Below are 24991 nucleotides of genomic sequence, written 5' to 3'. Positions count from 1 at the left end.
GGGGCATGAACCCATGTCCCCTGCATCAGCAGGCGGACTCTCAACCACTGCACCACCAGGGAAGCCCTGTATGGTTTTCTTAATGGTTGCTCTAGGTGTTAAAATATGCATACAAAACTGGTCACAGTCTACTGGTATCCAGGACATTTTACTACTTCTAGTCACATATAGAAACCTTACTTTTATGTCCCTTTACCATTCCCATTTTTAAAATACAGTTGTCTTAAATATTTACTTTGTTCATTGAGCACCACATCAGTTGGTATTAAACTTTTTAATTCAACTATCAAATATGATTTAAGAAACTCATGAAAAGAGGGATAATCTGCTATGTTTACCCCATTATCACCCATTTTTTATGTTCTTTTTAAAGTTCTAAGCCTTCTTCAGTTTTCTTCTATCTTCTTTACCTTCCTATTTAGAAAAATTCCTTTAGCCTATCCTTTAGGGGTAGATTTGCAAGCCACAAATCCTCTTAGTTTTTCTTCATCTGAGAATGTCTTTATTTCCCTTTCATTCTTAAGGGATATTTTTACCAGATATAGCATTCGTGGTTGACAGTTCTTTTCTTTTAGAACTTGAGAAATTATGTGCCACTTCCTTCTGGCCTCTGTCATTTCAAATGAGAAATCTGTTGTCATTTGAATTGGTACTCTCCCATAAGTAATGTGTCATGTTTCCCTGGCTGCTTGCAAGATTTTTTTTTTTTTTACTTTAGTTTTTAGAATTTTAATTAGGATGTCTCTTGGAGTGGTTTTCTTGGATTTCTCTTCTTTGGAATTCGTTTAGCTAATTGAACCTGTAGGTTTATGTCCTTCACCAAATTTGGACAATTTTCAGCCGTCATTTCTTCAAATATTCTCAGTTCCTCTATCTTCTCCTTCTGGGACTTTGATAATGTGAATATTAGCCCTTTTGTTATTGTTCCACAGGTCCCTGAGATGGTTCATTTTCTTCAGTCTATTTTCTCTTTGTTGTTCAGATTGGGTAAATTCCATTGATAGTTCCCTAAGTTCATTGGTTTTGTCCTTGTCATCTCTACTGTTGAGCCCAACCAGTGAGTTATTTCTTTTGGGTATTGTACTTTCCAATTTTCAAGTTTCCATTTTTTTTTTTTAATTAATTAATTAATTTATTTTTAGCTGTGTTGGGTCTTCGTTTCTGTGCGAGGGCTTTCTCTAGTTGTGGCAAGTGGGGGCCACTCTTCATCGCGGTGCACAGGCCTCTCACTGTCGCGGCCTCTCTTGTTGCGGAGCACAGGCTCCAGACGTGCAGGCTCAGCAGTTGTGGCTCACGGGCCCAGCCGCTCCACGGCATGTGGGATCTTCCCAGACCAGGGCTCAAACCCGTGTCCCCTGCATCGGCAGGCAGATTCTCAACCACTGCGCCACCAGGGAAGCCCCCAAGTTTCCATTTTTTAAATGACTCATTTCTTTGCTGAAATATTCTATTCCATTTGTTTCAGGAGAATTTATAATTGCTTGTTGAAGCACTTTTATGATGGCTGCTTTAAAATCCTTGCCAGATAATTCCAACATCTGATTCATTTTGTTCTTATAATATACATTTTAATGGAAGACAATATTTAGATCATGAAGAATTATCAGTTACTTCCATTTTATCAGGTTCACTTATTTCCATGGGTTGTGCTCATTGCTTTACATGGATTATTTCATTTAATATGGACCACAGTCCTTTTAAGTACTGTATTAGGCAGGATGCTGAAGTAATAAACAGTTCCAAAATTGTAGTGGTTTGACATAGTAGAGATTTATTTCTGAGTGGAATCAGTGACACAGGGAGAGGAAATTGAGGCAAAAGCAATATAGAAATGTCATCATCTTCCATAAGACCTTTCCTATTTGTGGACCAGGTACAATGTGCTGTGGGAAACTTTCATAGAGCTGGAACTTGAAGCAGTTCTGCTTCATAGAGATATGTATTTTTTTTAAAATGCTGTTTTGAATAGGTTCTCAGTGTACTGTTTATTTAGAAGTATATGCCACCTTTGTAGAGGAGTTTAGTGGGTTGTACAAAGAACTTTGCAGTAGAAGCATCAAATTGTTAGCCTAACCTTTCAAGATTAAACTTGCACAGCAAAGAGGAGAATAACAAGGGGAAAGCCATCAGGCTAAAGAGGGTTGGCAAGGAAAGAGAAGAGCCCCGAATGGAAACTGGTATGTAGTGAAGTCTGCTTTCTACCAGGTAAGGGTTCCAGTGACCTTTAGTTATTCATGAAGGCAACTGAATAGATAAACGAAGGCTTATTCTGCCTATGGTGTGTTCCTTTGAATTGCATGTGAATTACATGACCTGTGCCTGGGCCATGGCATGTAATAACAGAGGGTTAGTTACTGTCACTTCTGTCTTTATAATTTTTGTTACCATTATTTATAAACATGCCTCCTAAGTGATGTCCATTCAGATCTGGCTTAGTTCTTGCAAAATTCACAATTAGGAGGTCTTGAATATGTTAGATATATTAATTTTACTAAACCAAGAAGACTGACAAATAGCTGAACCTATTTAAAACAAACCTATACATAGTTTATGTTGAATGAGGAATTAATTTTAAAATGTACCTTCTCAGTGCATCTGCCACAAGGAGAATTCTTTTTCAGTTTTGTTAAAATGAAAACCAGTTATTGTGAGAAATCAGGAGATAGGTTTTTTAAATGAGAAAATGCATCATGGAAAAATAATTTATTTTACCTGGTAGGTAGAACATTGTGAATCATTTATTGAAACTTAAATTGGTTCTTTATATCTATTAATTTTAATAAACAAATTTATAGCAACTGGTAACTAAAATGGTAATGTACCTTGTTATGAAATTGATTGGTGAGAGAAAGGGAGCATGAGGTAATAATATTGTAACCTTCCAAATAGCCCTTGGATTAAAATTTTGCTTTTTCATTTAATGAGCTATTAATATTAACAGGTTCTGCTGATTATTGCATCAGTCAGTCAAGGATAAACATTCTCTGTGAAGCATATATTATAAAAGTGATATATTTGGAAACTTAGAAACTTTCCAGAGGCAGGATTTGTGAAACTGTATTTCTGCTGCTGGTTCGAGATTGAGAAGATGAACATGACTGTTTCTGGTATGACATATATTTGAACAGAATTTACAATTTCACTAGGAGAAATTTATGATTTACATAGGAGGAAAATTATTTTAGACAGCCCCAGGTGGACTGATTATTTTATTTATACAACAAATATTTATTGGGTAGTAGTATGTTTTGGGTGCAAGGATACACCAGCATTTGATGAAGGAGGCAGACAGTAAACAAAAACATATATATCAGGCAGAAATACATGTTAGGGATAAAAGTAAAGTAACACTGGGTAAGAGGACTGTGGAGTGGGCTGAGGGATGCTCTTTTATCCTGGACAGTAGGGGAGGGCTCTCTAATAAGATGACATATAAGTAAATATCCAGGGGAAAGATCTCATAGGTGAAAGGAAGAGCAAATACAGTACCTTCATTTGGGGTCCTGCTAGAGTAGAGGTCTTTGAGGATACGAGCAGGGCTGCAACAGAATAATAGGAAATCATGTCTGAGAAGTAATGAGTAGTCAAGAACTAGAGCCTGTAAGTCAGCTTATGGACTTTGGTTTTTACCGTGCGTAAGCTGGGAAGCCATTGGAGGATCATTGTTTGGTAAGATCCCTTTGGATGACCTTTGAGAAAAAGTCAGGGAGGTGGTGGCAAGTGGGAAGCAGTGATACCAGTTAGGAGGCTTTGGCAACACTCTGGCTAGAGGTGATGAAGATTTGGGGCAGTTTTTGAAGTAGAGCTAATGGATTTCTTGTCTAGGAGGTAGACGTGTACGTGAAAGAGAGGAATCAAGCATGAGCAGCTAGGATGATGGAGTATGTTAAATGAGATAGGGGAAGACTCTAGCTAGCACTGGTTTTGGTGCTCAGGGTGAGTTGCTGGTGATGGTGGTAGTTGGGTGGGGTGGGTAAATCAGAAATTCCATTTGGGGTATCTTAAGTTGGAGATGTCGATTAGCCATCCAAGTGGAAATGTCAAGTCGCTCATTGGATAAAAATGACCAGTGCAGGTCTGGACGGAAGATAAGAATTTGTGAATCAGGGCTTCCCTGGTGGCTCAGTAGTTGAGAGTCCGCCTGCCGATGCAGGGGACACGGGTTCGTGCCTTGGTCCGGGAGGATCCCACATGCCACGGAGCGGCTGGGCCGGTGGGCCATGGCCGCTGGGTCTGCACACGTCCGGAGCCTGTGCTCCACAACGGGAGAGGCCACAGCAGTGAGAGGCCCGCGTACCGCAAAAAAAAAAAAAAAAAAAGAATTTGTGAATCAGCATTTGGATGGTGTTTAAAGCCATGAAACTGGATGAGATCATTTAGGGCGTGAAGACAGATACATAAGAAGCCTGATGTCTGGACCAAGGCGTACTCTAACGTTTTAGAGGTCTGGTAGATGAAGAGAAATCTTCAAAGGGGAGTGAGAAGGAGTAACCAGTGAAGTAGGAAGAGAACCACTAGAAAGCAGTGACCCAGAGGCCAAGGGAGGAATGCATCTCAGGAGGAAGAGCGTGGTCAGTTATACCAAATACTGCTGGGAGGAGGAATAAGATGAGGTCTGGGGCTTCACCCTTGGATCTGTAATGAGGCCATTGGTGTGCTCCTTACAGGAGCAGTCGTGGTGGCTCGTAGTGGTGGAGTTGGTGGTGGAACCTGACTGGAATGGGCTCAGGGGAGATGGGGTTGGCAAAATGCCTCAGATGCTTTCAGAAATTCTTGTACTGTGTATTACAAGATGTTGATATCTAGAATGCTCATAAGGGACGCAGTTGTTCAGTGACTGTTAAAGGAGATGATAGTTATTTAGCACTTTGTCATTAAAACATATTCAGTAAGCATGCTGCTGCTACTGCTGTTTTGTTATTTTTGTCCAGTTCTATGCCAGGTACTTTGAAGAAGTCAGGGACCCTGTCACCAGGTTCTCACTAGCAGAGCTACTTGTGAGTGAACAAATGAATTACTCTTCACAACAATTATAGGAAGCTGGCATTGTATATTTACTTTGAAGATGGTGAAACCAAAGGGGACTTTGAGAGATCCCTTTGTCAAAAACATGCACCAGTGACCACCCCTGGCCTCCTGACTCAAGCTGAGAACAGTTTTATCCCACCCTGTGTCCTCAAAAGGATCATGATTTAATTTAGGGGCAAGCAATGAGAACTCTTTTAGTTTGGGGTTCAGCTTGGGGAATCCAGCTCCATAGCCCGCCATCATTTTTATCCTCTCTGATTGATATATTATTCTCAATAACAGGCAGATAGGTAGAATAATGGTCCCCCATGGATGTCTTCATCCCGATCCCTGGAAGCTGTGAATATGTTATGTGACATGGAAAAGGAAATTAAGGTTGCAGATGGAATTAAGGTTGCTAATCAGCTGACTTTAAGATAGGGAGGTTATCTTGGATTATCCAGGTGGGACCCATGTAGTCATAAGTTACAGTGTAGTTTTTACAGGTGGAAGGTGGAGGTTGAGAAGGTCAGAGTAATGTGATGTGAGAAAGGACTCGACCTGCTCTTGCTGGCTTTGTAGGTGGCGGAGGGAGGAGGGGACCCACAGCCAAGGAATGCACGTGGCCTCTAGAAGCTGGAAAGGACAAGGAACCAGATTCTCCCCTAGGGCCTCCAGAAGAAGGCAGCCTGCTACCATCTTGATTTCAGCCCAGTGAGATCTGTACTGGATTGTAAAATAACAAATTTGTGTTGTTTCAAGCCAGTGAGTTTATGGTGATTTGTTACAGCAGCAATAGCAAACTAATACAGTAAATAATGTGATTGTATAATCTTGGTCCCTTAGCACTTTTCATTGGTCTTTATTCTTAGGGTTTTAGGAGTAAAATACATCCAGCAAAGGAGAACATACAGAAGATAGTTGTAACAAAATTGCTAATGCTGGGAGCTATAATTATAAAAACTTAGGTGTGTCTTTTCTGATAATTGCTCAAGAATGTTGTTTAAATGATAATTCTACTTAACAGTTAGGGCCCGATACTACCCTGTCAAGGCTTTAAGGCAGCTTTTTCTCTGCAGACTCCAGAAATGCTGTAACAAATTTAAATAACACATAGATTTATTTTCATCCATGAGCTATTTCAGTTTGAGTACAACCATTTTTTTTTTTTTTTTTTTTTTTTTTTTTGTGGCTGCATTGGGTCTTCGTTGCTGAGCACGGGCTTTCTCTAGTTGTGGCGAGCGGGGAGATTCTCTTCATTGCAGTGCACAGGCTTCTCACTGTGGAGGGTGCTCTTGTTGCGGAGCATGGGCTCTAGGCACCGTTTTTAAATATAGTGATTCACAGGCATCCATGTAATCATAATTCTTTAGAATATGACTCTCTTCTCCAAAGACCTCAGTGGATTAAATAAATCTCTCAAAATAGTATCAAAGAGATGGGAGTGGGGAAACCTCCGATAAAGCTTAAGATTTTAGTCTGTTTTCATCATTTCCATCAGTGGTTGGGCATTTTTGAGATACTTGGCCTGTGATGGGCTACTTGTGGACAAGCATCCAGGAGAGACTATTGGCTTAATAAGAACGGGACTGTAACATTTCCTTTAACTTTCTATAACAAGATTCACATTTAGATATGTTTGAAAACATTTTTGAAACGATGTGACAAACTCAAAAGTAATATATCTTCATTTTTTGAAAGTAGTATAAAACAAAGATGGAATTAGATTAGAAATAATTTTGTTTGCTCAATTTTATGTCTGGAAATAAACTCCAAAGGGAGGATACGAATTATACCGTTTAAACTTGGGGGCTATAATACAAATAATGGTAATATTTTTAGTAATTGACATTCACTGGATACTTAGCTGATGCTGTGCTTTGTGCTTTACATACATTTATTACATTTAATTCTCACAACAATCCTATAAGATACATATTATCATCCTCCTTTCACAAAAGATGAGGTACCTGAGGTTTTAAGTAACTTGTCCAGTGTATGAGGACTGTGTATGGTACAACTGGCATAAGAAAACTTTATTTTAGCTTATTTTGTGACTGCCCACTTGATTTTGAATTCCAGTAGATTTTTGAATAACTTTCTATCCTTTCTTCCCCTGTCCTTTGTTAACAAATGACATTAGTGAACTTTACCAAGATTTTTTTTAAATTAAAAAACACGTTTATTTTATTTTTTTGGCTGTGTTGGGTCTTCGTTGCCGCACACGGGCTTTCTCTAGTTGCAGCGAGCAGGGGCTCCTCTTCGTTGCAGTGCACGGGCTTCTCATTGCAGTGGCTTCTCTTGTTGCGGAGCATGTGCTCTAGGCGCGTGGGCTTCAGTAGTCGTGGCACACGGGGTCAGTAGTTGTGGCGCACGGGCTTAGTTGCTCCGCGACATGTGGGATTTTCTCGGACCAGGACTCGAGCCCGTGTCCCCTGCATTGGCAGGCGGATTCTTAACCACTGTGCCACCAGGGAAGCCCTTTACCAAGATTTTTTGATCATTCTTATTTCTCGTATCTCTTACAGCATCTCCTAGATTTTTGCTTTCTATTTGGATATGTCCTCGAAAAATATGTTTCAGTGTGGGAGTTTCTGAGAGTCTTATGAGCCTTTGTAAAGTGCCCTTGAGGTAAATCTACAGGGAAGCAGTCCTGGGAGGAGGTAATCTCCACTTGGTGGCGGAAGGCTAGAAGACAGAGGAGTGAATGCAGGTCAGTCCTCACCCTTGCAAGGGCTCGGCTGTTCCTGCTGATTTCTGTAGTGAAAGGAGCAGCAAAACCTCCAAGTTAGGCATTGTGGGGGAGAGGTGAGCATCAGGTCTTAACAGCTCCCCCTTCTAGATGATTTCACTTGCTTCCATGGTTTCTCACTCAGGGATATTATTCTGAAATCCCTCCTTCCTATCATTTTTATACAATCTTCAGGGTTGATTTAGGGGAAGGGGGCCAGCAGCCCAGGCCAGCTCTCTCTGGCTTGGCAAGAGCTGTGTATTACTCAGGGTTCAGTAGAGAAACAGAACCAATGGGCTCTATTTAGGACCAACAGGAGCTGAGAGAGAGGGAGGGGGGAGGGGGGAAGAGCGGGAGAGATTTGAGAGAGAGAGGATCTGAGAGAGATCCGGTAGAATCTGAACGAGGATCTGAGAGAGACCAGTAGGATCTAGAAGAGAGAGAAAGGTTTATTATAAGGTACTGGCTCGTGTGATTATGGAGCCAGCAAGTCCCAAGACCTTCAGGGTGAGTCAGAAAGCTGGAGACCCAGAAGGAGCTGATGTTTCAGTTCAAATCCTAAGACAGGAAAGAAGTCACCCACTTGCAAGACAGTTAGGCAGGAAGAACTCTTTCACTCGGTAAGAGGGTATATGTAGGCCTTCAACTGATTTGGTGAGGCCCACCCACACTGGGGAAGGCAATCTACTTAACTCAGTCTACCAATTTAGATGTTATTGCCCTCCAAAAACACATCACAGAAACACCCAGGATAATGATTTGCTGAATATCTGGGCACTCCATGGCCCAGTCAAGTTGACACAAAATTCATCATTATAAACTTTGTTTTTTCCATACATCTTCAACTACCATCCTAACAATGCTACATTTATTGTTTTTCATCTTCTTGTCTTTCACCTTGGCTAAAATTTCTAAATCAGTTTTGAAAAATAAAGTGATATTAGATCTCTATTTACTGAAAGTTGTTTTTTTTTAAAATCAGAAATGAGTGTTTAATTTTATAAATGCTGTTTCTGTATCTGTCAGTGTGGGCCTTTGGGGCTTTTACTTTGACCTATCAGATGATGAAATCAGATCTCTTAATAGCCAGTCTTTGCAGTTCTACAATATTTGATCGATATGATCACCAAGCTTTCTATTAATATATGCAGAGTTTGCTTTATGATATTCTATTTTGAATTTTTACATTTACATTCTTGCATCAGATAACTGAACTCTGTTTTTTTCTTTTTTTTCCTTTGTTGTATTCTTCGGGAGTTTTGATATTACAGTTATGCTCCCTTTTCAAAATGAGTTAGGAAGTGTTTATTTCACTGTCGTGGGATAGTTTAAATAACTTAGGAATTTTCTATTCTTGGAGGGTTTTTAATAGAACTTGCTGCTAAAACAGTCTAGGCTAGGTACCTTTCTGCAGGAGGTAGGTAGTACTTTGATGATTTTTATTTTGTCAGTGTGTACGGTGGTTATCTTATTCTGTTTGTCTTTAAAAAGTGCTAACCCTTGGACTTACTCATTATTCCGTATTCTGGTTTATTAATGCATTTTTGCTTTTACCTTTATTAGCGTTCTCTGGCTCCCTGCAATACCCACCTTCCTTATGCCAGTGTTTTCTCGGTCCTGCAGTGCTTACAGCTGGAACTCCCAGACTGTCAGTAATGCACTATCCAGCTGTTAGGGACTTATAGTCTCTACCCATAGGAGGGCGATGTAAGCAGATGGTGGCTAAGGTTGAAAGTGTAGAGAAACAGTGGGCAGAAGCTGTGGATAGTCACCTCCTTCTGGAGAAAAACAATCCCTAATGGGTGGGGTGGGTGTCCGCTCTGTCGAGTGGGGCAGGCTCTGAGTCATGGGCATGGAGCGTTGGTGGGAGAGCCAAAAGCATCTTTCTACATTTTGTTCAGGTGGGTTACTTTTTCATGAACCAAATCAAGATGTGTCATGAGTTCATGTTCAACATACGTATCAGTTTCTCCTTGACTTTGGTAATGGTTTATCTTAATTTTTATTGCTATGCGGGGCTTTTATCTGTATCTGTTTCTTCATGGAAATTATTGAGAAGCTGTCAGAGGCTTTGGTGGGGCGAGCTAGCCAGGTGCTTCTTTGCACCTGGAATAGGGAATGACCAATTGAAAGATGCTCGAGAGGTATTTAATCTCCTCACAGACAAAATAATCTCAAGGAACTGTGGCATTTTACTTTTTAATATAACAATAAACATAGAAATTAAAAATAAATGTGGGCTTCCCTGGTGGCGCAGTGGTTGAGGGTTCGCCTGCTGATGCAGGGGACATGGGTTCGTGCCCTGGTCTGGGGGGATCCCACATGCCGCGGAGCGGCTGGGCCCGTGAGCCATGGCCGCTGGGCCTGCGTGTCCGGAGCCTGTGCTCCGCAATGGGAGAGGCCACAACAGTGAGAGGCCCGTGTACCAAAAAAATAAATAAATAAAATAAATGTAAATTTGTCATGAACATTGAGTTTGTGGGACCTCTGTTGCTACTACTACTGTCTGCTGCTCTTTGCCTTTGTTTGGTACCTCCATCTCCCCATCCCCTCCCCTCCCCATGTCTGTAAGATAACACATAATTTCGATGATCTCTGAGGTTCCTTTTGGCTGCTATTCTATGATTTGGATTTTCCTGTGTGGAAATCTAAATGAGCATGTCTCAGAAAAGCTTCTTCCTAAACTCGGTCTGCCGTTAACGATGTACTTGTGTTTTCACTGGCCTTTATTAGGTACCCACGGTTTTGTTAGGTGAAGTTCAGAACAGTGAAAAGGCATAAACCCTGCTTCTGAGGCTCTTGGGATCACCAAGGGGTATTGGGAAGAAAGGAAAAGAGGGTTTTGTTGGCTTTAGTGGCGGAAATTGTGCACCTGAATGGCATATCTTGAAGATTGGTCAGGTTATTCCATATGGCTGGAAGGAAATGAAAAGCTTATTTGCTTTTCTCATTTTCCCCCCTCCTCTCTATATTCTTAGCGCTTTCCCAATATAAATTCCTCCTTGAATTGAACATGAAATTCTGATACTACAGAGCAAAAGAGAGATCAGGGTTTATGAAGACTGCATATCTTGTGAATCTCAAGTAGAGCTCTTCAATAATTAGAGGCTCAACTTTTTCTCACTTTTCTAGTCAAAGTGTTAAACAGGAAGGAGAGCAGCTTTAAGAGATAAGAATCTCAGTTCAGGGGCTTCCCTGGTGGCGCAGTGGTTGAGAGTCCGCCTGCCGATGCAGGGGACACGGGTTCGTGCCCCGGTCCGGGAAGATCCCACATGCCGCGGAGCGGCTGGGCCCGTGAGCCATGGCCGCTTAGCCTGCACGTCTGGAGCCTGTGCTCTGCAACGGGAGAGGCCGCAACAGTGAGAAGCCCGCATACCGCAAAAAACAAACAAACAAAAAAAGAATCTTAGTTCAGTAGATACAAAATTTTGAAGAGGATGTTGAACAGTGGTTGTAAAAATATATAAATATAATAATTCTATAATAAATATAATGCATATTGATTTTAGCAAGTTTAGAAAATATTGGCAGTAGATCACAGTAATGATTTTTATTTGCCATCTTCTGTAATGGTTACAGCAACCCTGTGATGGGAGTCCTGTTATCACTCTCATTCTACAGATGAAGAAACCGAAGCTTAGGGAGGTTACTATTGATATTTTGGTGTTTATTCTTCTCATTTTCCCCCTACATGTGTATATGAATTTCTTCAATAACACTTGGATCATGCAAAGCAGGCTTTTATGACCTCCTTGTTCACCTAATAAGATGTTTTGAGAACCTTTCCCTTTGTTATTAAATTGTCTTTGAAAACAGATTTTAGGGTCTCTGTCATATTTGATCTTGTGAAATTTATTTAACCCAGGGTTTCTTGACCTTGGCACTCTTGGCATTTTGGACCAGATAATTTTTTGTTCCGGGAGATTGTCCTGTCCACTGTAGGATATTTACCATCATCCCTGGCCTCTACCCCACTAGATACCAGTAGCATCTTCTCCCCCAATTCAGTTGTGACAACAAAAATGTCCCCAGACATTGCCAAGTAAATGACTTGGGGGGTGGGCAAAATTACCTCCAGTTGAATACCACTTATTTAACCATATGCATTTTAAGCTTTAAAAAATAATATATGCATATGAGTAGACTCATCGGAATTTTCTATCTATATGAAAAAGTTAGACCCATGTCATCTAGATTACATTTATCGGCTCCTAATTTCAGCTACTTGTTTTTGATTAATATGTGTTTTCAATGATAGCAGTATTGCTTGAAAGTAAAAAATGGAACAACATTATTTGCATTCATTTAAGAATGTAATTGCTTGTCTGTCACCAGTCTGATGGAAAGGCATCCTGGGAGCTTTGACCACAGTTGTTTTATTGTAGATGAATTCCATTATCTCCATGTCAGTTTCTTAAAAAGTTTGGTCATTGAGGCAGCTGTAATACCTTGTGTTGTTAATGGAAACCAGAAGTTACTCTCTTGGCTTGTTTATGTAGTTTTCTTGATAGGTTTTGACATTTTAGAAGGCTATATGAAGCCATCTTCCCTACCAGATAGTCATCTTTTTGTGTAAGTAAAATCATCCTTTTGTAATAGAACTGTCACCTATAACAGTCAGTAGTGGCACTTGCCCTTTTAAGGAGGTGACAATCATTTGGGGAGGGGGCAAATACAAAGTTAATAAAAAGGTCCTAATTTCTTGATGAATTTTGAATCTTACAGTTCGTCTTTTTTATACAGCTTTTCTAATCATAAGCCTCTTCTACTGTTTCTGGAAAAGCTCCAGATTGATATGACATAGGTGGAGATGTCCTTTATTGCCCATGTACATTTACTGGTAACGTTACAGTTTCAAATAAATGCATATGCACAATAATAAATAGTTCTTGACTATTTATATTACCTTTGTTGATAGTAAAGTTGATGCAGTTACTGTTGTAGTGAATAGTTCTATTCCTTAAAAATTTGTTAGTTATGTTTTTGCAACTTGTGTGTTTTGATTGACTTACAGTGTAATTTCAATTATGCTTTAAAAAATTCTTATTTGTATCTGGCACCTACTGTGTTTTATTTTTTTCTTCTCTATCTCCTCTAATAAATAGTGATCAAAAAGAAATATTTTAATATATCATGGGGCTTCTTATGAAGTGAATTATTTGTTAAGAGAGAAAATGGTTTCAAATACAAATTTTCTAAAGTTCAAATGTCTGACACTAGATTTTGATAGCTTTTTAAAAATACTTTAAACTTATAAGGGTGACTACCAATTTTGAGTATTTCAATTCTTATTAAAGTAACTAGAATTCTAGAGACAATGTTCTCAAGGAAGAAAACCTTTATACTTTCAGACTGATGGCTGGTTATTGATTTGCTTTTTATTAAGACTTGGTTTTTTCCTGTGGAAGTTCAGACTGTTTTTTTTTTAGACAATGAGAATTTTGTTTTGTTTTGTTTTGTTTTTGAGGATGTTAGTGTTCCCTACTGTATCTAGCTTGAAAACATTGGATATTTATTAAAAGGATTTGCCCCTGGTCAGATGTAGTTGATGATGAGATCAACTAATCCATTCATCTTATTAAAACTCCTAGAGGTTCAACTGAGGTCTTTCTCATAGGTGAGGCTGGATGTGATGAAGGACATGTCCATAGAGTGAGATTGTGAATTGTCCAGGAGTGCTCCACTGGTGATATTCTCCACTCACTTAACTTGGACTTTGTAAATATCTCAGCTCACTCCTTCAGTGTATCTAGTATCATTTTGTTTTGTGAAAAAAAACCCAAACAAGACAAAACTGTATTTTAACAAAGAACTGATATCCAGAAATAACATTTTAAGTTCTGTATTAATAGGAACAGTAGAAAATGTAATGATCTTTCTGTGAACCCCCTGAATTCATGACACACTTTTTTTTTTTTTAAATAAAATTCAGATCTTCATTTGAATTGTCACAGTGGTACATAAAATGTACTGATGTGGGGCTTCCCTGGTGGCACAGTGGTTGAGAGTCCGCCTGCCGATGCAGGGGACACGGGTTCGTGCCCCGGTCCGGGAAGATCCCACATGCCGCGGAGCAGCTGGGCCTGTGAGCCATGGCCGCTGAGCCTGCGCGTCCGGAGCCTGTGCTCCGCAACAGGAGAGGCCACAGCAGTAAGAGGCCCGCGTACCGCAAAAAAAAAAAAAAAAAAAAAAAGTACTGATGTGTGAAAGATGTGGATAGAGTTAAAACAGTATGAAAAATTGGTTATAAACACCGAACTATTTTTTCTTGTACACAAAATTTAAATTATCAGGTGAAAAGTACAATATTCTCGTTGGTTACATAAGTCAATAAGTTAGGTGGCCGGACTTCCTATGTGTAAATTTACCCTGTGGTGCTAGTTACAAATTACTAAATAGTTTTTGAGCAGAGATCTTTAATTGCCTTAGTCTGTTGTCCCCAAAAGGAATTTTTTCGCTTTTAAGTTCAAAACTCAGTAAAAAATGACCGTGATAAGAAATTTATTTTCAGATAGTGTTTTAGAGTCCTACAGGATGATCTAAAGGACCTGTCTTTAACTAAAAGTGCTGTACACTTAGTGAAAATCCATGTTAGTTGAGGAATTGATTCTTTTTAAAGGAAAGCTGCAGATTTTTCTTGTATGGGTAAATGTCACTCTGTTCATATCTTCGCTTAGCTGCAAGTCAGGACTTGTACTATTCCTCTAGGTTGTCATAGAAACGCAGTTAACTGTCATCTCAACTCAGACTGTTGATGGTTTTATTTGTAGGCTTGCAAGATTATTAAAATTTAACAAAAATTATTGATTTGCTTTTTATTAACACTGGGTTGTTTTCCATGGAAGTTCAAATTGCATGAAAGTCTTTTTTTCTGTTTATTTTTACAGTGAAACTCTGAAATCTACCTGTTTTTTTAAAATGTTTTTTTATTTAAAATGTGATATATAGTCTGCAGCAGTGGAATAACCTCCGCGATGTATTTTTGAATCACTTTCCATTTTCTTTGTTTACAGCAAGCAGAAAACACCTTTAAAAATTCACCTTTACCCCGCTTTTAACTTAACATAAAAGATACCTGTCAGAAAAGCGTGAAATGCTACGTCAAGTGCCTAATATTGGAGTTTTCATTTTATTTATGGTTTTCGAAGCCTAGCACAAATGCTTCAGTGAACTGTGCTGTGAAAGTATTTATTTTTGTATATTTATGTGAGAGAAATTATTTAGTTTTCACTTATAAATAAGACAGGCAAACCTTATTTACCATAACTTTACCTAATGGTCCGTGGATGAGTGCTTTTATGCAAAATAGTCAAGAGGCTAGAATTAACTTTTCCCATTGGATGCACATTTGATGTCTAGACCTGAACAACATGTGACATCTTATTATAAAGACTAACATTCAGGATTCAATTTTTATTTAACACATTTACTTCAGAATGCACACATCCTGCCTTTGCTACATTTAGTGTTAGCTTTGAAATGATTTCTATTTCTTGCTTGTAGATACATAAGTAGAAGTGTTTATTTGTTGCTTTTTCTAATTTTCTTTTTTCTAAGTTTTTTAAGACTTGGTTAATTAGCTATTTGATATTTTATTTTAACAACAGGTCACTTTTGGACATGTAGCATCTCCTTGGGTTGGGGTGATTATCACAGTTACCTTTTTAAAGAAGGGTAGGTCTTTTAAAGAACCATGAACATGATACTTCCTTTTGTGGCTGTTAGTTCTTAGAGTTCTTCATGGAAAGTTAATAGTAGGTAGACCATCTTTGATTTTAACACCCTTTTACTAAATAACCAACTAATAGCTTGTGTATACTTGGAGAAGAAAATTTAAGACAGCTCATCAGTAGACATGGAATATTGATTTTTTAAATTAAACCAGGTTTATTGCTCTTAAAATTTTACTACTCTTCTTGTAGCTAGTCTGCATGATGGCCCCTGATGATCCTCACCTCCTACTATTCCTGCCCTTGTGTCCTCCCTTCCCACACTGAATCTCGGCTGGCCCGCATGATCAACGGAATATTGCAGAAGCATCAGTGTGTGACCTCTGAAGCTAGGTCATATATAACATTAGGGTTTCCACTGTGCATATCACTCTGGGGAAGCCACCTCTGCCACGTCCTAAGGACACTCAAGCAGCCCTTTGGAGAAGTCGAGGAGGCCAGCAACTGAAGCCTCCTGCCAACAGCCAGCCCCAACTTGCCACCCATTTGAATGAGTCATCTGGGAAGCCAGGACTCTAACCCCAGTCAATTCTTCAGATGCCCAGCTCACACCTTCCCTGCAACCACATAAAAGATCTTGAATCTGAACCACTCAGCCAAAGCCACTTCTGTATTGTTTACCCACAGAAACTCAGTTAAATAATACATATTGATTGTTGTTTTAAGTCGGTAAATGTTGGAATAATATGTTATGCATCTATAGATAACTAATGCACCTGCTAAAGAAACACATTTTTAAGCAATTCCTATTGATCACATAGTTTATAGTTGTAGGCATGAAAATTATGGAGGCTTCTGTTGTGATTTTTAGTGTAATTTTTATAGCAGTTTTTATACAAGACATTGACATTAGAGCATTCATAACTGAATTTGAATTTTGGCTTTCCTTTCTACCCACTGTGTATCTTAAGGAAATTACCTAAAATTTCTGATCATCAGTTTTTATTGAAAATCTGTAAAATGGGATAATGATATTCAACTCTCCATAATTTTTTTAAAGTCAGGATGAAATGAGATACCTATTAAGTCTGTAGCATGATGTTTGATATATCTCATCCTTTCTGTTTAACCAGCAATTAGCCCCTTTCCATGTGAAGCTGCAGGTCTTTGCTCCAGGGGTAAAGACTTCTGTAAGCATCTGAGTTTGTGGTCTCTGTGTGACTGTTTATTAGTATTATAATCTTTAAGAGGCTCAGTACTTACTACTCTGCAAGTCATTTTTCTTTTACATAATTTTCTTTTTACTGTGATGAGCCTAGGTGTGATTTTCTTCATATTTCTTGCTTGGGTTTGCAGAGCTTCTTGAACTTGTGGGTTGATGTCTTATAAGTTTTGAAAATTCTCAGTTGTTCCCTCTGTAAGTGTTCTTCCTGTCTTTCCTCCCTCCCATTTTCCCATTTTCTTTATCCTTGTGGGATTGTGTTGAAAAGTATGTTAGCCCTTTTCCCCGTGTTCCACATATTACATATAATTTTTCTGTATTTTCCATACATTTTCTTTCTCTGGCCTTCCCTTTGAATATCCTTTTTTTAAAATATTTATTTATCTATTTATTTATTTTGTCTGTGCCGGGTCTTAGTTGTGTCATGCAGACTCATAGTTGTGGCATGTGGAGTTCTTAGTTGTGGCATGCAGTGGGATCTAGTTCCCTGACCAGGGATCAAACCTGGGCCCCCTGCATTGGGAGCACAGAGTCTTACCCACTGGACCACCAGGGAAGTCCCCCCTTTGGCTATCTTTTGACCTGTTTTCCATCTCACTAATCCTGTCTTCTGCTTTGCTAATCTTCTGTTGAGCCATCTATTGCCTTCTTAATTTCAGTTATACTTTTCAGTTCTAAAATTTTCATTTGATTCTTTTTTACAGATTACAATTCTCTTGAAAATCTCCCTTTTCATCTGTCTTATTCATCTTTTCCTCCCTCCCTCCTTCCCTCACTCCCTTCCTTCCTTCCTTCCAGAACATACTAGTTATAGTTATATTAAAGTCCTTTTCTTCTAACTCCAGTTAGTAGGTCACCCATGGGTCTGTTTTTACAATATTTTTTTCTCCTTGATTTTCAGTCATTTGGTCCAGTCTTGTGGTGCACCTGGTAATTTTTTATTGAATTCTCGGTATTGTAAGTGAAGAATTGTAGAAGTCCCCATAATATTCTTTTTCCAAGGGGTCAACCTTTCCTTTACTGGACAGATGGGTTGAGGGTTATGTACCTTACTCCAGTCAGGGATTGAACTGAGTCGAAGCTAGACAGAGGTTTGGGGAAGCTCTTATGCTTATCCCCTGGGGACCAGGAGTCCCAAATGAGAGCCTGTGGTATTCACCAGGATCTCATTTCCCGATGGCTCCTGAACTCTAATTCTTCCCTTCCCAGCATATCAAGGCAGCGAGTTTGCATTTTTGAGGCTTTCTGTTTAGCATTTTTGTCTCATACCTTATGTAGCTTTGGAAATTCACAGTTGTCCTTTGGGGAAAAGTGGCTGTGTAAAAAACTCACTTCTTTGCCTCTGTCTTCCACTGGGGTCTTAGCCCATCAGGTCCCCAGTCCCCACAAGTACCAGAAGGCTTGCTGTTTTCCATCCTCCCAGTAGTGGCCATGTGGAAAGATTCCAGGCAGAGATTCTCAGCCTCTTGTTGATAAATGCCTCCATGAAGAATGGCTGTAGAATGCCAGCTCACCTCTCCATGGTTTGTCCACTGTCTTGGAATCCTGACTCTTCTAGTTCAGGTTGCCTCAGCAGTCCTTTAATTGATGCCTTAGAGTGATGTTTCTCTATAGTTCATGAAGTCTTCCTAGTTATTCTAGGTGAGAACATTGATGTGCCTCAAACTACCCAAATGTTAGCTGGAAGGTGAGGACTACACAATTATTTTTGAAGGAAATGTCAATGATTAGATTATTTTTGTGAACTTCTCTTTTGGCCAGCTTTATCCAATCATAGATGTTGGTATATGCATATTTTCTTGTTTCTCATTACATACTGATGAAGTAAAATGGAATATTTTTCTGAATCATTGTAATAATTTTTATAACCTTGATTTATTAATTCATGGCCATTATAGTCAACATAGATTCCTAACTTTATTTTATAACTCTGAGGATTAAGGATGTCTTATGATGCTGTATCAACAGTGAAATTGAACATATAAAGTTAGTGATAATATTGAATACATATAAAATGATTGAGTCAACAGTGAATATTCTAACATAACAATGAGAGTCAACAGTGAATATTCTAACATAAACTAAATAAATAATGACTGTTCATGGTTTACCAGTTATTTAAAATAAATATTAAAATATTTTTTCTGAAGAGTAATATATAGTTTGTTTTATATAAAATTTCTAATTTTCTTTCACTTTGACTTAATTTTTATAATTATATTTTTTCTAATTAACATGAGATATTCTCAAATCTGACAAAAATACTTGTAATCTTGAAATGCAAAATTCATGTCTTTTAGAGGTTTATTATATTCCTATCTCACTGCTGTGTTTTATGTCCATGAGGGCACACTGACAAGTATTTTGCCCATACGCTATTTATTGACTTTGTCTGCATAGTCGGACAAAGTATTGTATTTAATATGCTAAAGTTGACTATTGTCAACAGTGAGTATATATAGTCCTCTTTCCAGCTTTTGAATTTATTCTGCCATTGAAATTGTAGCAGTTGATAGACCAGTTGGAAAAATGAAACATGAGGATCTTAACCTTTAGCTGTAGTTGGGTTGCTGACAGTCATTGAGGGAACCATCTCTGGTTCCCCCTTACAATGTGTGTTTTGAGTCTTTCAAATAAGTCCTTGAGGGCTGTCATGTTCTCTGCTGTCTGTGCAGGAAGAAGAGAGTGAAGAGGAGCCCAAACTGAAGTATGAAAGGCTCTCCAATGGGGTAACTGAAATCCTTCAGAAGGATGCCGCTAGCTGCATGACAGTCCACGACAAGGTAAGGTGGCCCATGTAGAGGATTCTGCTGTGGGTTGTTTCTGTGGTAAGTTTGTTGATACTTTGGTGTCTGGGTGCTTTGCATGGTGGGGTTTTGTTTTTTTTTTTTGTTTTTTTTTTTTTTACAGTAATCGTGTCTCCTTTCCATTCTTCCTCTCTCCTTTCTCGCCAACAAAAAACCAGAACAACAACCAGAGATATTATATAAATGTATTTGTACACACACACACCACCCACTGCAAGGGTATATCAAGTAGGATTCAGACGATGATGGATGTGAAAGGTTTGTAGCAGGTGGTTCTCGGAAACCCTAGTGCTTAATTCCTCAGCTCTTAAGTAGTAGAGTAGGAAAGTGTTAAGATGAGAAGTATTGTGGAGATCATTGCTTTCGTGAAAGTAGAAGAGATTCCATTGGAGGCCTTAGGAATCAGCAGCAAGGCCCCAGATGATTACTTATCTATTATATGAATGAACGAATAGATTCCACATCTGGGTCTTTGCTATAACAAAGCCCTCCCACCAACTTTCTGAATCCAGGCTAAGTACTATACAGGACGCTTAGCCCATTCTTAGACCAAAACAATCTGGGTCATAATTGGAATATCAGAGGCCAGGGAGTTTCACCCATTGCTCTGTCTTCCCTATCAGGCCTGTGAGTGAGCCTTGGTACCTCCACAAAAGGCAGACCCCCAGCTCTGATCCATCTCCTGGCTTTATCCCTTTGTTACCAGCAGTATTGTCCCATCCTCCTCCTTACCGCCACCCAGTTCCCCTTTACTACCGATTTCATTCCATTGTGAACAGATTCCTGCACTTGCTCAGCACGGCAGTAGGATATGTGCTGTCTGTTCTGTTTTTCCAGAAACCCCCTCCTTCGGCCCTGTTTCATCTCTCTACCCTTAAGGCCACACTCTAGAGGGTGTCCATCCCTGGGACTTGAGGATCTTTTGGGCAACGCTCTCTTATCCTTTTTTCCTTGCAGCTATTGTGTTCGTCTTCCCACTAACCCTGTTTTGTGACTTTATGGAGCCCTGATCTCTAATCCATTCTTTCTCTTTCTTTCTGTCAAGTGGTCAACTATCCTAAGTTAACTTTACCAGCAGATTCAATTCTCTAATGGCCCTGACCCTCATGTGCCCCCCAGCTACACTCTCAGCTCCGAGTCAGTGCTCAGATGACCAAAGCCGCCCACTATGTGCTGGTACACGTTGCATGCCGAGGTGCACATGCCACTGAAAGGGCTGATATTTATTTGTCCTTCATCAGCTCCTTCGGTCCCCAATCCGCCTCTTCAGCCACAATCCCTTCACTCTCAGAGGATGATCTCATTTCTATTTAATTAAGAAAATGGAAACTACCAAGCATGATCAGCCTCAATTCCTGACCCCTTTCCCAGCTCATCTGAATCCACGCCCATCCTTCCCCACAGGAGCTGTTCTTCCTCCTGCTCAAGGACCTTTTAGTCCACTTCTTTACTTCACCTCCCCTCATTTCCTGTCTTCTCTCCTAGTGATCAGGCTATGTCATGGAACAGACATAACTCTAGCCCCATGTGACTACTGATCTACTTTCTGATTCTATGAATGAGCCTTTTTTGGATGTTTCATATACATGGAGTCAAACATTGTTTGGTCTCTTGTGTCTGGCTTCTTACACTTACTATCGTGTTTTTGAGGTTCACTTGTGACGGAGCACGTATCAGCACTTCATTCCTCCTTATTGCTGGATAATATTCCAGTGTATGGACAGAACACACTTTGTCCATTCACCAATTTGTGGAAATTTCGATGCTTTTGACACTGTGGATCTTACCTTTCTTAAGACTTCCTTATCATGACACCATTTTCTTATCACTTTCTTGATCACTTCTGTTATTCCCTTCTGGTTTTCTTTCAGTTTCTTTCACCTCTACTTTTCCCTTACATGTTGGTTTTCCCAAGATTTGGTCCATTGGCCACATGTCTTCTAAATATGTATTTTTTAAAAAATAAATTTATTTATTTATTTGGCCACGTTGGGTCTTTGTTGCTGCACGTGGGCTTTCTCTAGTTGTTGAGAGCGGGGGCTACTCTTCATTGCGGTGTGTGGGCTTCTCATTGTGGTGGCTTCTCTTGTTGCCGAGCACGGGCTCTAGGCACGCGGGCTTCAGTAGTTGTGGCTCACGGGCTCTAGAGCACAGGCTCAGTAGTTGTGGCACACGGGCTTAGTTGCTCCGTAGCATGTGGGATCTTCCCGGACCAGGGCTCGAACTCGTGTCCCCTGCATTGGCAGGCAGATTCTTAACCACTGTGCCACCAGGGAAGACCAAATGTGTACTCTCCTTGATATTTAAATTTCATGATTTCTGTGGCCACCTCCACTCTGACCCTTCCAAGAATAGCGTGCTTATTTATCCAGGTGCCTCCTACACAGCTCTACCTTTGGTTCTGTTTATACCTGAGACTCGCCATGTCCATAATGAGCTCATCTTCTTTTCCCTTCCTTCCCTTGCCTCTGTTGTTTTTGGGTTCTCTGCCCCATTTGGTGGCATCACCTAAGCCAAAGCTGACTCCTTCTCCCCTTCCGCCCAGTCATTCCCTAAGTCCTGGTGGTTCTCTCACCACCCCTGCCCTAGCCAAGGCCCTCATCTTCTCCTGGCTGTACTCGTGTGCCTCCCATTTTTCTACCCAGATCTGATTTTCATCATCCAGTAAATAAAAGTCTGAGCTCCTTCATGTGGTGTTTAAGGTCCTCTGAGATCTTACCTCCTTGTGTGATTGGCCCCATATCTGACCACTTTCTGCCACAGGTGCGATGCTCTGGCAGCAACTTCTGACTCTTCTTACTCACAGCATCTCTTCTGCCTGGCTTCTACCCCCATGTCACCTGCTTGAGTCCACTCCCAGGCTGAGTCAAAGATCTTTTAATACAGGCATTCATCATTTCTCCCTGGAACTAATGAACACACCGTGAACCAATCTATTTTCCTTCAGATCTGATTTCATCCTAGTCCATTTATAACACTTCTTTCTACTGAAATAATCTTCCAGGAATTCAAATCTGATCATGCACTCCCCCTTCCTAGAATTCTGTATTGGCTTCCTGGTGTCTTCATGATTTGGACACACTCCCCCCCCACCCCACCCCCAAACACACACTCACTTTGTTACCTTTCATCTCTCCATAAATATTCCCTGGTGGCGCAGTGGTTAAGAATCCGCCTGCCAATGCAGGGGACACAGGTTCAAGCCCTAGTTTGGGAAGATCCGACATGCCGTGGAGCAACTAAGCCCGTGCACCACAGCTACTGAGCCTGTGCTCTAGAGCCCGCGAGCCACAACTACTGAAGCCCGCGTGCCTAGAGCCTGTGCTCCGCAACAAGCGAAGCCACCTCGATGAGAAGCCTGCGTACCGCAACCAAGAGTAGCCCCCTCTCGCTGCAACTAGAGAAAGCCCACGCGCAGCAACAAAGCCCCCTCTCGCTGCAACTAGAGAAAGCCCACGCGCAGCAACAAAGACTCAACGCGGCCAAAATAAATAAATAGATAGATAGATAGATAAATAAAACTCTTCAATGGCTCTCATTACACGCAAGATGAAGTCTGAAAAGTTTAAAAAAAAAAAATTCAGAAGTCTCCTGTTAACCAACCTTGCCAATCTCATTGCCTGTCTCCTGCCCTGGATGCTTCCACCATATAAAACTATTTGTAATTTTTTGCCTTTGTCCTGCTTTTTATGTGACTACATGCCTTTGTGCAAGTTGTATCCACACTGCCTAAAATGGTCTTTACCACAAGCCTGTCCCATCTGCCTCAGTGTCTACTGTCTAACACTCCTCCTTCAAAGTTGACCCTTGAACAACACGGATTGGAACTGCGCGGGGTCCACATATACACGGATTTTTTTCAGTAGTAAATACTACACGGTCCCTGGTTAGTTGAATCTGTGGCTGTAGGACCACTGATCTGGAGGAACCGTGGATCTAGAAGGCCAACTATAAGTTACATGCACATTTGCAGCTGCAGGAAGGGTGGGTGCCCCTAACTGCCCCCCAGATTGTTCAGAGGCCAGCTATCTATGATTGAAAAAAATCTGTGTCTAAGTGGACCCTCCCAGTTCAAACCTGTGTTGTTCATGAGTCAATTGTACTTACTTTTAAAGCATACTCTAAAAATTTAATCTTACTCAGTTTTTTATTTCTGTCTCCATCATTTTACCGTCATCCTTTTAAGTCATACGTGCTTATTGTCTAAGCGTATCATAGGTGCTTTGTGTGTGTGTATATGTATGTATGTGTGTGTGTGTGTGTGTGTGTTGAATAAACCACCAAATTGATGAAAAGGAGAACAAAGTTTGCCTCCCCAGAGGTCAAACTTTATTAACACCGTACTTAATCCAACTTGGCCAAGGAGCCTGACGGTGGGAACTGTAGTCAGACTAAGTTTGAGAACATGCACTCTTGATCTGAGGCTCATGTTTCTATTTACCAGGCTTCCGATCCAGTTGAGAGAATTTTAGCTCTTAATTCTGGCCCTAGCTCTGCCACTCATTGACTGTCTCCGGGGAAGTCACATCAACTCCCAGAACTTATTTCCTTATGTGTAATTGAAGGCAGTCCATGCTCTAATGCTTTGAATGCTGTAAAGTGCTAGGTGAAACATAGATATTACTATACAGCTGAACACATTTGAAATGTGCTCCTTCTTGTTTCTTTCGTGGTGTCCAAAAGACTGCTTATTGCTACCCGTTTACTTACAAAAAGTCCAATTGTTCAAAGGAAAAGCCGTTATGCTAGTGTATTGTTCAGAAGGATTCAATGCCCAAATGATAGTTTATAAAATGAGTCAAGTTTCTGTATTTAAACAGGAAAGGGACTAATTAAATTATGTTTATTCTTTGCCCATGCTGGATTTTAAGTGCTCTCAGGTTAAAAGAAAAAAAAATTCAATAGTTACAAAAGCACAAAGCTTTTCATGTCTGGAAGGAGGGTCATATTTAAAGGATTTATATTTATGTTTGTGACTTGTGGCCAATTCTGCATTTTTTTCTTGTATTTTAAGTAATCGAAAGCAACTTAAAAACTTTCATTAGCAAATGAAAGTATGACTCATTAATAGTTTTGGTAGTTAAATTTTTAAGAACTATACGATTGCCTTATCAAACTTGATTGTTTTAAGAGCACATAAAGTTATTTCTAAAAGGGAGCAACAATAATTTATCTAATCCAAGTGATGAAATGTTTTCCTAAACAAAAGGTAGCTTATCATAAAAACCACTGCATTTTTTTTCAAAGATGTTCTAAAGTAATTATAGTTTTAGGTTGAAATCATACAATCAAAATAATTATTTTACGTTTCCTTTCTGTCTTAAGTATTAAATGAATTAAACTAGTAATTTTGAAAAGAAAAAAGGAAAGAATTAATATTTGGGGTAAAGTACTCTGTATAGAACCTTTAAAACTTTGATAAAATATAATTGGAAGTTCAAGAATGGCCTTCACAGAGATATCAGAGAATGACCCAGTATTAAAGCATTGGCCCTCTTGGTTTTCTTTCTTTCTTTTCTTTTTGACTTTTGACCACGCCATGCAGCATGTGGGA

General features: G+C 39.8%; 1 protein-coding gene across 1 annotated transcript in view; it reads left to right on the top strand.

Moving 5' to 3' along the window:
- VPS41 (VPS41 subunit of HOPS complex) overlaps nucleotides 1-24991 on the top strand; it is a 194601-nt gene that overhangs the window by 20783 nt on the left and 148827 nt on the right. Inside the window, exon 3 of the mRNA XM_060108229.1 lies at nucleotides 19306-19413. Coding sequence (XP_059964212.1) covers nucleotides 19306-19413 — 108 coding nt within the window. The remainder of the gene's footprint in view (nucleotides 1-19305; nucleotides 19414-24991) is intronic.

The sequence above is a fragment of the Mesoplodon densirostris genome, chromosome 9, assembly GCF_025265405.1.
Source record: "Mesoplodon densirostris isolate mMesDen1 chromosome 9, mMesDen1 primary haplotype, whole genome shotgun sequence".
Classification (NCBI taxonomy): Eukaryota; Metazoa; Chordata; class Mammalia; order Artiodactyla; family Ziphiidae; genus Mesoplodon; species Mesoplodon densirostris.
Note: the sequence above shows the minus strand (reverse complement) of the source record. Positions and strands in the feature narration are given on the sequence as shown.